The sequence below is a fragment of the Eretmochelys imbricata genome, chromosome 1 (assembly GCF_965152235.1).
Source record: "Eretmochelys imbricata isolate rEreImb1 chromosome 1, rEreImb1.hap1, whole genome shotgun sequence".
Lineage (NCBI taxonomy): Eukaryota > Metazoa > Chordata > Testudines > Cheloniidae > Eretmochelys > Eretmochelys imbricata.
The window spans coordinates 18302844-18316979 of NC_135572.1; the positions used below are offsets into that span (position 1 = coordinate 18302844).

A 14136-nucleotide genomic window follows, 5' to 3' on the forward strand; every position below is an offset into this window, starting at 1 on the left:
CTCCCCTGCTGACACAGCTACTGCTGCTCATAGAGGGTGGCTCAATTATGCCCATAGCAGAGCTCTCTCCTGCCGGCACAGGGCGGCTACACAAGAGACCTTATAGCCGTGCCGCTGCAGCAGTACAGCTCCGTCGCTGTAAGGTCTGTAGCGTAGACACACCCTAAAAATCTTGCTCCCTCCCACAGCAAGCGGCAGGCAGATGGTTTGTTCACCAAGTTATTACTGAACACAAACGAGTGGGAGTCTGCATTTGAGGTAGAGCGGTGGGAAAGCCTGGGTGAAAGGTTGGATTCTGTGTTTCCCTTTAAACTCACTGAGCAATGAAGCAGCTGACCAGAGGAGCTGGGATCCTCTGCTCAATGGGGAGCCAGTGCAGAAAGCAGAGAATGAGGGGAAGCTTCCCCCTCTCCAGTGGTGATCAGGGCTTCAGAGCCCCACATTTGTAGCACGGTGCTACAAATGTGGGGCTATATAGTAAATATACACTATTTAATAGACTAATACTTGGCACTCACACAGCACCTTTCAACCACAAATCCCACAGTGCTTTACAGATGGGGAACCAAGGTACAAATGTAAATGACGTGCCCATGGCCTCAGTCAACTAAAATCCAGTTTTCATGAGTTTCCCAGGCCCCGTCTGCTAGATCACAGCTACCCATCCCCACCCCAATCAACATTTGCACAAGGGCTTTTGTGACTTAAGACATTCACACTGCAGTCCTACATAATTTAGGTTCTGTGAAGTTTTGGGGTGGTGTGATGGGGTGTGCTCCCCAGACAGGTCCTGAAGGGGCTAATGTGGGACTGAGAGGCCAATTATGTTATCTGGGTGCACCTGGAGAGAGAGCCTGGCTTAACTGATCATGAAACTCAGGAGTAGGCTGGTCAGCATAATGCCAGGAAGTTGAGTGCAGAAGAGGGCTGCAGTGAGGGCATGTGCAATCATTCTCTGGGAGCAGCAAGGTGATGAGTTGGAAACCCAGGGGGGGAGAACCACCCCTGGAATCCTAGCTTCTGAATAAAGGGTCAAGCCAGAGAAGTTGTGGGGAAGAACACCAGAGAACGTTGAGTCGGAAGAAGCCTAACGGAAAGAGCAGGAAGGAATGGCACTGTGCAGACCATGGCTGCTGGTTACAGGGTCCCTGGGCTGGAACCCAGTGTACATGGAGGACCTGGGTTCCCCTACCAGCCACCAGGAAAGTGGCACAGGACCTGGAAACGTGGAACCAAAGACCATCTGAGGCAGAGTCCGGACAGCTAGTCCAGTGGGATTTTGTTACCCTAGCAGGGGATGACTATATAGTGACCTGGCTGGAGGGCCGAGTCATGAAAAGGAAGCACCCCAAGTCCCGGAGAGAGAGAGGGGGGACACGGTGCAAGCAAGTGATGGAAAGGAGCACCAGACAGGTCAAGAGATAATTCCCAGACCCAACCACAAGGAGGTGCACTTGCAGTGAGCAGAACACTTTAACAGGTATCAGAGTAACAGCCGTGTCCAGCAGGACAGTGGGGTGGGAGGAGGTATTGTTTCATATTCTCTGTGTATATATAAAGTCTGCTGCAGTTTCCACGGTATGCATCTGATGAAGTGAGCTGTAGCTCACGAAAGCTCATGCTCAAATAAATTGGTTAGTCTCTAAGGTGCCACAAGGACTCCTTTACTTTAACAGGTAGATATAGTTCATGCAGAAGACTAAACAGAGATATGCTGTAGGACTGAAAACTATATAATGTGTTTACTGTCAAGCGTCACTTGTTTCCACATCTTAATTTGCAAACAACAGCCAGGAGCACACTGTGGTAGCACTAAGGTATTTCAATTAGCCAGGAGCAGTTTAGCTGGGCTGTACTATCAAGAGTAAGTAGAAAGCTGGGGCACACATGTTGCTGTGGACTGGTCTGTGAGGGTGCTGCCAGTGGGGCAGGGCAGGGCAGGTTTTTCAATCCTGAAGAACCAATACTGGAGGTTTCTGACCAGCAGATTAATGAGATACAAGGAGCTGTAGAAATGACACTGCAGCTGTAACTGCACGCTACCTCAACAATTTTTTGCTTAGAGATGATTCACCAGCAAAGCTGTGGCCAATAAGCATAAGCAGACGCAATCATTCTGTGGCCAAAGAATATATTTTTCTTTGTGAAAGGCAAAGGGGCTTATGGGAGTGCACACAATTTTGTGTGCGTGGGGGTTGGGGGTGTTACTGCAAATTTGGGGAATACTGCAGTTTAGTTAGGGTTGCTCTGAAATGCACACAGGAGTTTTTGATGGGGGATAAGAATGATTTCTACGAGTGCTGAAGTCAACAGGATGACAATTTAATGCACTGAACTTCATTTTGCAACACTGAAGAAACGGGCCAATAATTACAGCACGGGCAGCTTTTAGGAAGGGACAAAAGGAAGTGAGAGAGGCAGCAAGAAATAAGAAGCTGGTGGGGGAAAAAACAGGAGTCATTTTGTGGTTTCCAGCAGGAGCCGATTAACATGAAGTCTACTTAGTTTCACAGGAGTTCAGCTGTGCCTGACCCAGGGCCCTCCTCCCACTTTTTTAATTTTACAGCCACATTTTCCTGGTTATGAAGATGTTTGACCCCCTCTCCCCATTTCTCTCTAAATTTTTCCACACAACTCAGGATAGAGAAATTGATCAATACATATGGTGCTGGGGAAAGTACAGAATAAAAGTGAAATGGATTAAAACAGCTGTTTAATCTATTCCGGTTAGAATCATCACTTTATAAGTATCACAAGGAACAGCTGTAGGTGACAAAACTAAATCTCAGAGAAGTACATAAAAAAATATAGTATACGAAACTGACTGTGTCCCTTTAACACCCAGTAATTACAAAGTTGTTTTGTAAGTACAACTTACCCTGACATGAAAGAGCTCCCCCGCACCTTCACAGTCATTTGACGTAATTATAGGGGTATGAACGTGCACATAGCCATTATCCTGAAACAGAAAGCAGATAGAAAGTTGCCAGTCCAAGGATATTATGTGTCAAATCCAAGGAAGATTTCAAAATGCACAAGTCAGGATGCATCTACCAGCCCAGGACCAAAGACAACATGTGTAACATTTTAGAATCGCTTCCACGTTACGTGAGAGATACCATGGCATGTGCTAAACACTAGATGGATTTCTGGAGCATGCAAATTTAGTGCCTGATGCTTCAGTGTTCACACTATAGAACAAACCCTGCAGAGGGGTCTATAATCACAACAATTCTACCATATGAATAGAGAGCTCCATTACTTACTAGTCCACAGTGCCAAAATCTCTGTAGGAAACAAGTATTTACATCTGAAAGCCTGAGAGAAAAATAAAGGCCACTCAGGCAAATGAGACTATGGAAAGAGCACATTTAGACTGTAGGCAGAAGGGACCACTCTTCCTGTACAGCTCCTAGCACAATGCAGCCCAACTGTGGTTGGGTCTCTTGACACAACAATAAAAATAATGTCAGCTCCACATTATTTACATATGCAAACCCCTATGAGTGCACCTATGCAGGGCTCTAGGGGCCTTTCAAAATATAAACAAAAACACACACAGCAACCTCCCTGAAACAGGGAGCAGAATACCCACCCCTCCAGCCATAAATCCCATCCTTCAGCACATCCTTCCTCCCACACACAGCCTGGGAAAATAAATGGGATTTGCAGCCTGCCCTAAATGTCAGCAAATTGGGGCTATCTGAACCAAAGAATTGGGGGAAGGCAGGGGCACGTGAATTCGAAAAGTTCAGGGCTGGTGTACAATACATTTTACAAGAAGACATTTAAAGTAACAGGTAGGGAGTAGAGTTTCTAAAGGCCAGTGTAATTTATGGCAGCTACCACCATTAAGCTGGCAGCAGAGTGCATTTCACCTTAGCAGACTTCCTCCCTGGTTTAGGAAATGCCTGAGAAGTAGGGTTCATCATAAGGGTGCCCAGAACCACAGTGTCTCCCCCCCCCCCTCCCGCCCCCCAGAGACTTAGCACAGTTTCCATTATCAAACTGCAAAAAATATTATGGTAACATCAGTGGCTCTGCCATGAACCCACAGCAGCAGTGGAATTCAGAGCTCAGAGGAGATATTCATGCTGCATACGCTTCACTGGGTAGGTCTACACTGCAATCAGACACCTGTGGCTGGCCCATGCCAGCTGATTTGGGCTTGTGGGACTCAGGCAGCAGAGCTGTTTAATTAAGATGTAAACATTCCAGCTCAGGGAGCAGTCCAAGCTCTGGGAACCTCCCACTTCGCAGCCTGAGCCTGGACATTTACACCACAATCAAACAGCCCCACAGCCCGAGCCCCATGAATCCAAGTCAGCTTGCAAATGCCAGCTGTGGGTGTCTAATTGCAGTGTAGATATACCCCCTGTGTCTAGGAGCATAGGGTCCTTAAGGCTAGGAGGAGTATTCACATCTCACAGGTACTGAACTACCCAAGGGTAAAGTTAAAGGTGGGTTGCTAGCCTTAGACATCCAAAGCAAAAATTATAGCGTTAATCAGGCACTGTCAGGTGAAAAAGTCCTTGGGATAAGAGCATTTTTAAAAAATGAAAAGAAGCTTCGCCTACTACATGATTAGTTAAAGATCTACTGTTTACATTTTAGCTTTATGCTCTTTTTCATTTTCAGTTTTGCACAATGAAAACAGACTAGTTAGTTTCATTTTCCAGTTCTTGTGCACAATGCTGTAATGTTTGGACTGCAAGTACGGCATGGGAAGATTTGGATTCTTTTTTAAAAAAGGTCATTTCCACTGGATCACAAAGAAATAAAATAAATTAGACATGTTCTTATAGGTCTGAGCCTTTGCAAAAGCTTATTTTTACAAATGTCTAAGTTTGTGGCCAAATTTAATCTTACGTTCATTGTTCCTTTAAAAATCCATTCAAGTATCATTAAGCATCTAGCTTCAAAATATATATCACATTAAGCAGAAGAACTCCACATGAAAAATATCACAATATTGAAAATAACTACAGGCGAGGTATTTGCTTTAGCAACAGTAAGATATAAACATCTTACCAGAATTTCATGCTTACTGGTAATTCTAACAGCATTTTCCTATTGCTCTTTAAAACCTCCTTCAGGATAAGATGTTCTTCAACATCCATCCACGTCTTCTGCAACCATCCGAAGTCAAACTATTGTGGGTATTGCCATCAAGTGGGCAAACACCAGTACTGACTTTCCTTAATGAAGTGATGATGTAGCACTGTTGGTCCCAGGATATGAGGGACAAAGTAAGTGAGATAATATTTTATTGGACCAACTTTTGCTGGTGGAAGAAGAGCTCTGTATAGCTCAAAAGCTTGTACCCGTCCCACAAAAGAAGTCAGTCCAATCAAAGATATAACCTCACCTCCCTGGGCTTTTTCTTAACCAAGTCTGTCCTATAAGTAAGGCCACAAATGTGTCACTGAGGTGATGGAAATCACAGAATCCGTAAATTCCTTTGACCTCCGTGACACTTTCTGCCTGGGGCTGGAGCTCCCAGCCAGCCGCCCCACCCTTCAGTTCCCAGACCCCACCCTAGTGGGAACCTCCTGCAGCTGCCCAGACGCAGCGGGTGGCTGCAGGACCCTATAGCTCCCAGCTGCAGCAGGGGATCACCCTGAGCTACCAGCTGCCCCAGGGAGCCATGGGGACCACGTAGTAGCCCAGCCCCCATGGGCAGGGGAACCCCAGAACTCCCACTCCCCACAGCAACAGGGGACCTGAGAGCCCCAGCGAGAGTGGGTGCTGAATCCACCTCCCCATTTTGTCAGGGATATTTTTAGTGAAAGTCAGGGACAGGTCACAGGCTTCCATGAATTTTTATTTATTGCCTGTGACCTGTCCCTGACTTTCACTAAAAATATCTGTGAGAAAAACTTAGTCTTACCTATAAGCAGCTGTTACAGTACAGAAATTAACAGTAGCTTTAACAGGCACAATATTTTGATGTTAAAGCAATCCTAAAATCCATATGATATTGCACAGTACTCTCTTGAGAAGGCTATGCTTGGCTTAATGATCTAAGTATCAGATTTGAAATACCAAGGCTCTCTGGAACTATACCTTCAAATTACAGGAGGTCTGATTCACCCTTTTATGACAGTAAACTGCCTAATAATCCACAGGTCTAGTTTTGGAGGAAGAGTGCTTGGCATGTAGTTTTAACTCACTCAAGCCATAGACTTTAAAGCCAGAAGGGATAACCAGATCTCACGTAGACCACAGGCCACTTGCCCATTAACCCAACAACTGAAACGAGACCAAAGTATTACAGCCCACAGGAGACTAGACCATAATGTGCTGCAGACAGACAACAGGAGGGATCCAGGTCCACAAGTGCCTGAGGCACCTGCAATGGGAGGGAAATGATTAAGTGAGATATATCCAGACAATCGTGGCAAATGACCCACGTCTTGGAAAGGAAGGTGAACCCTGCCCCTCCGATCATTGCCAATCTGAGCTGGGGAAGATTCCTTCTTGACCCCATAGATGGTGATGAGTTAGACACTGAGCATGTGAGCAAGAACCAGCCAGCCAAGCACCTGAAAGAGAGAACGTCTGGTGCCCCCTCAGAGCCTGGCCCTCCCCATCCAGTCTCCCATCTCCAGCTTGGGCCAACCCTGCTTGAGAGGAAGGAGATAAACAAAACAAAACCAAATGCATTGGGGGGGGGGAATCCCTTCCTGAATCCCTCTCATTGGCTCCAAGGAAACATATTGTACGGATCCAAGAGGGAGGCTCATTTTAAGACAGAGCTTTACAGGCAGCGGTAGTGAGAGCTAAGGGAGAACTCAAGGGCTCCAGAGGACTCACCACCCTTTTCTCCACTAACAAAGTAGGAGCTGTGGTCCGAGTTTAGGATTGGGAGCCAGGAGCTGACAAATTCTAACCCCAACATTGCCATTGTTTGTACGTGCTAGGTCACGTCACTAATGGCCACGCTTCCAATGAAGCGACCACCAAATTTGGGTGCCTCAGTTTCTGGGTATCCAAGCTAGGAGAACAGGGGCTTTATTTTCAGAGGTGCTGAGCATCCACAACTACAATAGAAATTCAGGTTAGGAAGCGAAGAACACAGTGGCGTGGCCAGGTGGAAAAAACAGTGGGAGCGGAGATTAAAAAAGGCGCCACCCCCTGGCACTCACCCGGCAGCGCTCCGGGTCTTCAGCAGCACTTCGGCGTCGGGTCCTTCACTCGCTCTGAAGGACCGCCCACTCCGCCACCGCAATGCTGCCGAAGACCGGAGCGAGTGAAGGACCCGCCGCCAAAGTACTGCTGAAGACCCGGAGCGCCGCCGGGTGAGTACCAAGGAGTGGTGCCTTTTTTTTTAGTCTACACTCCCCCTGACCTGCCGCCGAAGACCCAGAGCGCCGCCAGGTGAGTAAAAATTTAAAAGGCGCCAAGTAATTAAAAAGGCATCACTTGTGCTTGGTGCAGGAGCGGCCGCTGCCCCGCTCCCTGCCTAGCTACGCTACTGGAAGAACAGTGTATCCAACTGAAACTGCACTGACAGCTGAAGTGGAACAATCCATTACTACACAGGGAAAATAGGTTCCTTAGTACACTGTGTGTAGAAATCCGACTATTAGCTTTGAATGCTGCTGTTCCATGGAGGACTCCCAGCTCAAAGGGAACATAAACAAGTCCCATGGTAGAGCTGTAAAAGGAAGCAGTATCTCAAGAGACTGAAATGACTGCTCTTTACTCTGTATTAGCTGCTCTTTGCATGGACCTACCGATTTATTTCCTGAATCTTATTCCAGTTTTCTACAGTCAGGATAGATATAGAGACAAAAGTTTCTACGTACAATGCAAGGCAATAATAACTGGAAACGACTGGTATTTGTTAGGAGTTAGTTTTTAAATGGCCTGAGTTCTCCTGCACGTCAATTTCTATCTGTCCTGATACAGTTATTGGATGTGTCTACCGTGACACTGCACCCCATAGTCATCATAGTGGTATGATTATGATATTTTATGACCTATAATTATGTCATGTGAGGGGTCATTGCAAAAGTTATGATTTGCTGAATATGTTTATCATATTTGTATGCATGTATCATTTTTGTATCTGAAGTTGTGAATATTGACTAGGTATCCGTATCTCAAATGTGCTTACACCTTGGTGACACCCACTAGGCAAGATGTTTCCAGTCTACACAGCTGGTTGTGAAGGGCCTCTTCAACGTAATGGGCCATGAGGGGAAACAATAGCCCTTAGGAGCAGTTTATCCCCCGGCCTGGTGAGCCTTCCTGTGAACTTTTCAGCTATCTTATACGTAATGGCTGCTATGACTCAGCAAGGCATGCAACCAGACCACATGACACTGAACTCCATATTGGTACCTGTATTTTTCCACAGACTGGGCTGGGAACTTAGCTGAGAACAAAGGGTTCCAACCATATGGAAAAATTATATAAGGTGGGGAGTGACATCTCAGGGCCTCACTCCCCACGCAAGAGAACACCTGAGGAACAAAGACTGAACTGGGGGAAGTGCTGGTCCTAGGCTAAAGGGATTTCTAGCCTGTGTATAAAAACTTGGTGGACTGCTTGTATCATCAGGCAGGGAGAGACATTGCTAATTCAAATCCTATCTATCTAGTATATTAGGCTCAGTTTGCGTTTTTGTTTATTTGCAAGGTAATCTACTTTGATCTGTTTACTATCACTTAAAATCTTTCTGTAGTTAATAAACTTATTTTATGTTTTATCTTAACCAGCGTGTCTTTAAGTAAAATGTCTGGGAAAATCTCAGGTTTGGTTAACACTAGCTTGTTGTGCATATCTTTCCCACATTGAGGGGAAAGCAAACTATACTAATGAGTTTGCGTTACACAGATCCCTGTACAGTGCAAGGTGGTATAATTCTGGGTTTATACACCAGCAAGGGTACAAGGCTGGGGAGCTGGGAAATTGGCAGTTGTCTCCTGTTTGTCCTTGAGTGGCTTAGATAAAGCACTCAGGTAGCTCATTTGGGTGTGTGGCGCCACCTGCTGTCATGTTGGGTGATAACAGGGCCTGGAGATTTAAAATAAAAATGTATTTTATTCAAAAAACCTAGAAAGTGCTCAAAATTAAAACATTTCATTCGACCTGAAATGATTTTCATGACCTCAGGGGTCAAAGTATGTGGGGGAGAAAGAGGGAGAATAGTGGTAACACTTCCGGCCTCTGCCCACAAAACATAGAATCTAGAATAGTAAAGGTATGTCTACTCTGCAGCTGGGAGGCGTAGCGGTTAGGTGAGCGTAAGTACGTCACGCAGGGGTGGGGATTTTTCACACCACTGAGAGACGCAGCTATACTAATATAAGTTCCCAGTGCAGGCCTGTCCTAAGTCAGTGTCAGAACTAGGAATAGAACTTCAGAGACCCGATTCCATGTCTCCCACTGTCACCCATTACATAACTGCAATGGGAAGGTGGGAGTGTTATGTGGCACCATCATTTGTATATGTGAAAACACAAGTAACAAGATCAAGTGAAGAAGCAGAGCACCTTGAAAAATGAGTGGATCGCTGCAGTAGCTTCACTGCGTACCCTCAGCAGGGAGCTCAGTGTGTTGGTCCTGCATCGTAAGTGAGGGAACTGCCGGCTGTATTCCAGAGGTTGCCTCTCTCTTGGCTTAAAAGGGAACATCTAAAGAAAGGACAGGAAAAAACCAACCCTGAGAACCTGCAGTTAGAATAATTTTACAGATATCCATGAAATATTGTCACTGACTATTAAAGTTCAATAAGTGACACAAGTCAGAGGCAAAATAATACTTGTTATTTTTTTTCCAGTTTACTTTGTGGATTTTAAAAAGACAGGCAGAAAGAGAATGAACCACAAGGGACAGATGCTGATCACTTTTGGAAAATGCTCAGACACCACCGTGATGGTGTCCATATAAGCACCTATTCAGAATTAGAATTTCAACAGGACTGAGTGCCAAAGTAAGTGGCTAGATTTTCAAAAGAGTCCAGCAAGGTGGGTGCCAATCACATTCGGACATCTTGCTATACATTTCACAGTGGCAGCAGAGCACTTTTGGAGATCTGGTTCCAACTGTGGGTGCTGAGCAGTTGGGAAATCTGGCCCGCAATTCTTTAGCAAATCCAGTCCTTAGTATCCAGTTAGTTTCACAGTTTCCTCCCCATGCCCAGTCTATTAGTCAGTTTCTCCCTTAATGAAAAGGCCCTTGTCCACATCAATGGGAGAGTAGAAAACACCTTAAAAACAGAGACGACTTTAGAAAAAATAGCAGAAAATACAGTTTGAAATGTGCTCTGTCAGAAATGGGAATATTTTGAAATGAGTCATTTTCCAAAAGGCATCCTGTGAGCTTGACTGTTAAGTGCAATAACATACCAGAGTATCACAGGGTCCTACTACACGAATATTTTCAGCTTTCAATTCCACATTTTGCATCCTATGAAGACTTTTTACCAGTTTCCCTTGCACTTCCACCGCGCTTCCAAAAGTCAGATCTCTGGAAAAAACATCAACAACAACAATGTATCACTATGGGCCTGACATAAAGCCCACTGAATTCAAGGAACCCATGCTGACTTATTTGGGTTAATTTAGATCAAGTCCTACGCTTACCGTATCTATTATCATAAATAGGCAGCTTGTTACAATTTGATTGCTATATTTTATTCACATGGCATGCAATATATCCCCCATGGAAAGAATCTGAGCTCAGCATGTGTGTATCTGAACCCCTGATTCCAAAAGTCTGGATATTTTAAATTATTTGATGTATAAACCACCAAGCTGTCCATCATACAAGAAATAAACTGCACAGGATCTTCTTCTGTAGCTGAAAACTAATGGCGCCTAAATGTTTATTTTCATTAGAAGCAAGCTCTCCATGACTGATCCAAGATGAGCCCCAATGTCTGTTCATAAGGACAGGCCTCAAGGTTTGCCAGCCCCTTTGTGCTCTCTCTTGCGCTGAGCCTGCAAAAGTGGTGCCTCAGCTCACTGGCGCAAAAGGCAGGAAAAGACTAAGGAGCTTACAGAAGAGATCCGGTTGAGGAAAGGCTAAACATGGCAACCCTAGCTTCTGGTAAGGTACAGCCTGACCTACACAGGAAGAATAAGCGGCATGGGAAGCCACACCATGGAAAAAACACTATGAAACCTGGCCCCAATGAATCAATAGGAATTTTGCCACTGATTTCAGTGGAGACAAAATTTCAATTTACAAGTGCCCCCTATTTCCTACTCCCTTCAGAACCAGTTAACCCAGCTCCTTAACTGATAGCTATTGAACCCACCAAGTGCAACACCCTCAGCAACTGCTGAACGTACTGCCCCTGCAGCACTCATATCCCTGCTGCCACAGCAGGTGAGACACCAGGCCTGGGAATCAATCCCCTTAGTCTAAGATAGGGTGGAGCTGAGCCTTACAACCACATCATCAACCCTTTTCAACCAAGAATCTGCACAGAAATTTCTTTAAATACGTAAAATCTGCAAACCTATGTTCCAAGGTTGGGTCAGCTACAACCTGGAGGCTTTCCAAAGAACTGCCATCATTTATGTGTAGGAACAAAACCTCTTTCTGGGACCGGACAGAACGAACCCAGCCCTGGAGGAGGAAGAAAACAAAAGTTGGTGGTTGCCTTGTTTGAACTCAATCTAGTTATAAGCAGGACCCAACTGACACTGAGCAAGTCATTTCGAGCCTGATCCAACTCCCATTGGAGTCAATGGAAAGATTCCCTTCGGGCCCAATCCCGATTCCAATGAAATCAGTGGTAGTTTTACTATAGATTTCAAAGCAAGCAGGAGTAGATCCTGAGGGAGAGACACCTCAACATTTCGCCTCAGCACAATAGGGATTCACCTGAGTCACCATGGAGCTGGGAAGATTAAAGTCAGTGACAGACTTTGAAGATGAAAAGCATTCCATAAATGCTATATCATTATGTCCCTTGTAAACACTCCTTATTGCAACAACAGAGACAATCAGAACACCATTCCTTCAAAGGGCAGTGTCATGGTAATTCTCATGTATTGTTATTCTTCACTGCTATGTACAACCATCTGCGGGAAGCCTGAAACTGAAATCTGTTTCCTAATTGGCTATTTGTCCATACCTACTGTGAACATGTACTGCCTTAATAAAGAGGCCAATATCAAGGAGATTAGGTCCAGAACGTAGGCTTTGTTTAAGGGAAAAAAATCAAAACCAATTAATATTACTATTATTTATATTATCATAGCACCTCATCATGGACTAGAACCCATTGTGCTACGCACTCTACATATGCAGAATCCATAGAAATGTTTCACTGTTTTGGGTGGTTCTCAAATTAAAACAAAGTTTTCTAGCTGGACTTAAATTTAAAATTAAAAAATTGACAAAACCTTTGTTAGCACAGAGTTAAAGATGCCTGGTGATAACATGCACCCTTCCAGAATGTCCAGTTCAGCAAAACTCACATTTGTGAAAACAAGGAAATCACAGAATTAAGATAAATGCCCATGAAACCTTGATTCTGTCCCCCTGGAGCTAGCAATAGTCCTTAAGAATTATCTTCATGCACTCCAGCTGCATTCACTGTGTGAGGTATTCTCTGTGTATATATAAAGTCTGCTGCAGTTTCCACGGTATGCATCTGATGAAGTGAGCTGTAGCTCACGAAAGCTCATGCTCAAATAAATTGGTTAGTCTCTAAGGTGCCACAGGGACTCCTTTTCTTTTTGCGAATACAGACTAACACGGCTGTTACTCTGAAAACTGTGTGAGGTGTGGCTGTACTGAGTGGTGAAGGAATAAGATACAGCAGCTTAGAAGAGCTCTAATTGTGATACAAGGTGATCTGCGCAACTGTGGCCCTCTGGGGGTGTACGTGAGCTCCTCTTTCTGAGGCCTGTATGTGTGATCAAAGGAAAAAAATGCATATGAACTTTGGGAGATATATCTCATTTCATCACTGTGTTATATAGGCTGTGTCATTAGAAGAGCCCAAAGATCATTAGCAGTGCAGTGGAGATGAGTGTGGCACGGAAGTTTTATTAAGGGGAAGCAAAAGTAGAGCATTTGATGGTATTCTACAGTTCAAGGTCTTGTAAAATGTAGCAGATGCGGTGTTCAATTTGTGGAGCAGGCTAAGTATAGGGCGCTCCTGTTCCATAGAGGGCAAAGGGAGAATGTGAGTATGTGTTACAGGCTTATTGGGGCATCACTCAAAGCCCCTCCTGCCATTGCCCCATTACTATTTTTAGTGCACTAGGGAGACCAGAACCAGCATGGGTATGTCTCCTCCAGCTGGAATTTACATCTTCAGTTCAAAGGCATGCAGGCAGCCGCAGAGCCCAACCAGCTACTCTGGAGAAGCCTCTGCAAGATGATCTTCAGAAACGGCAGAGCTACAGGAGTAAGAAGAACTTCACAGAAATGACTACGTGAATTAACAACATAAAACCCCCACCGACCTGGACTTTAATATCACGATTCACCTCCTGGGCCCCTAGTGCCTCGCGGACCCTCAGCTTCGCAGCCTGCGCGGGCTTGGGACAGGGAGCAGAGGAACAAGGGCGAAGAGCCAGGAGCAGACACCGGGCCCCAAACATTGCTAAAGGCCTTCCGCACCTGCCCCGCCGCGGCTAACAGCCGAGACCCGCCTCAGACTCTGCTCCCTCGCCCGCGGGTGGCGCGCCCCTCCTGCCTCCCGACGCCACTCCCACCTCTGTCTCCCCACAGCCGCCCCTCCGGGCAACGGAAAGAGACTCCACGCAGCCTCCGCTGCCCTGTTCTCAGATGCCCCCACCCTACCCCCAGGGCCAGCTGCCCCCCGCCCCGCTGCCCCCCTATCTCCAGAGGGCTCCTAGGCCCAGCTGCCCCTACTCGTCCTGTCTCGCGGTGGGCCCTGCCCCGCGGCTCCAGGAGGCCAGGGCCCGCCCAGGCCGCCGCAGCCGCTCTGCCCGGAGGAGGGGGCGGGGGAGGAAGGCCCCGCGTAAAGCGCCCGGGGCCCCGGCCCGATCTACCCACGGGAGGCCAAAGCAAGCAGGCGGCAGCACTCGCCGCGTCCCGCGCGCTCACGTGACCCCTCGCGGCCAAGGTCGCCGCAAGGGGCCTCGATGAACCAATCAGGAGGCGAGGCGATGTCCGGAAGTACCTCCCGTGGGCGCA

At 46.2% G+C, this 14136-nt stretch overlaps 1 protein-coding gene across 5 annotated transcripts in view; it reads right to left on the minus strand.

Moving 5' to 3' along the window:
• Positions 1-13745, minus strand: part of NARS2 (asparaginyl-tRNA synthetase 2, mitochondrial) — a 90882-nt gene extending 77137 nt beyond the window's left edge. For 3 of the 5 annotated variants that reach the window (XR_013344833.1, XM_077807494.1, XM_077807513.1), the window contains exons 1-5: positions 13440-13745; positions 11477-11586; positions 10359-10479; positions 9504-9644; positions 2879-2959 (exon numbers count right to left, since the gene is read on the minus strand). Coding sequence is in view for 4 of the 5 variants with exons in the window: in XM_077807494.1 (XP_077663620.1) it covers positions 2879-2959; positions 9504-9644; positions 10359-10479; positions 11477-11586; positions 13440-13577 (591 nt within the window). In the remaining variant the exon portion in view is untranslated. Of the gene's footprint in view, positions 1-2878; positions 2960-9503; positions 9645-10358; positions 10480-11476; positions 11587-13439 lie in introns of those variants that run through there. The other 2 variants (XM_077807485.1, XM_077807506.1) reach the window with 2 other exon arrangements.
• Positions 13746-14136: the final 391 nt, after the last annotated feature.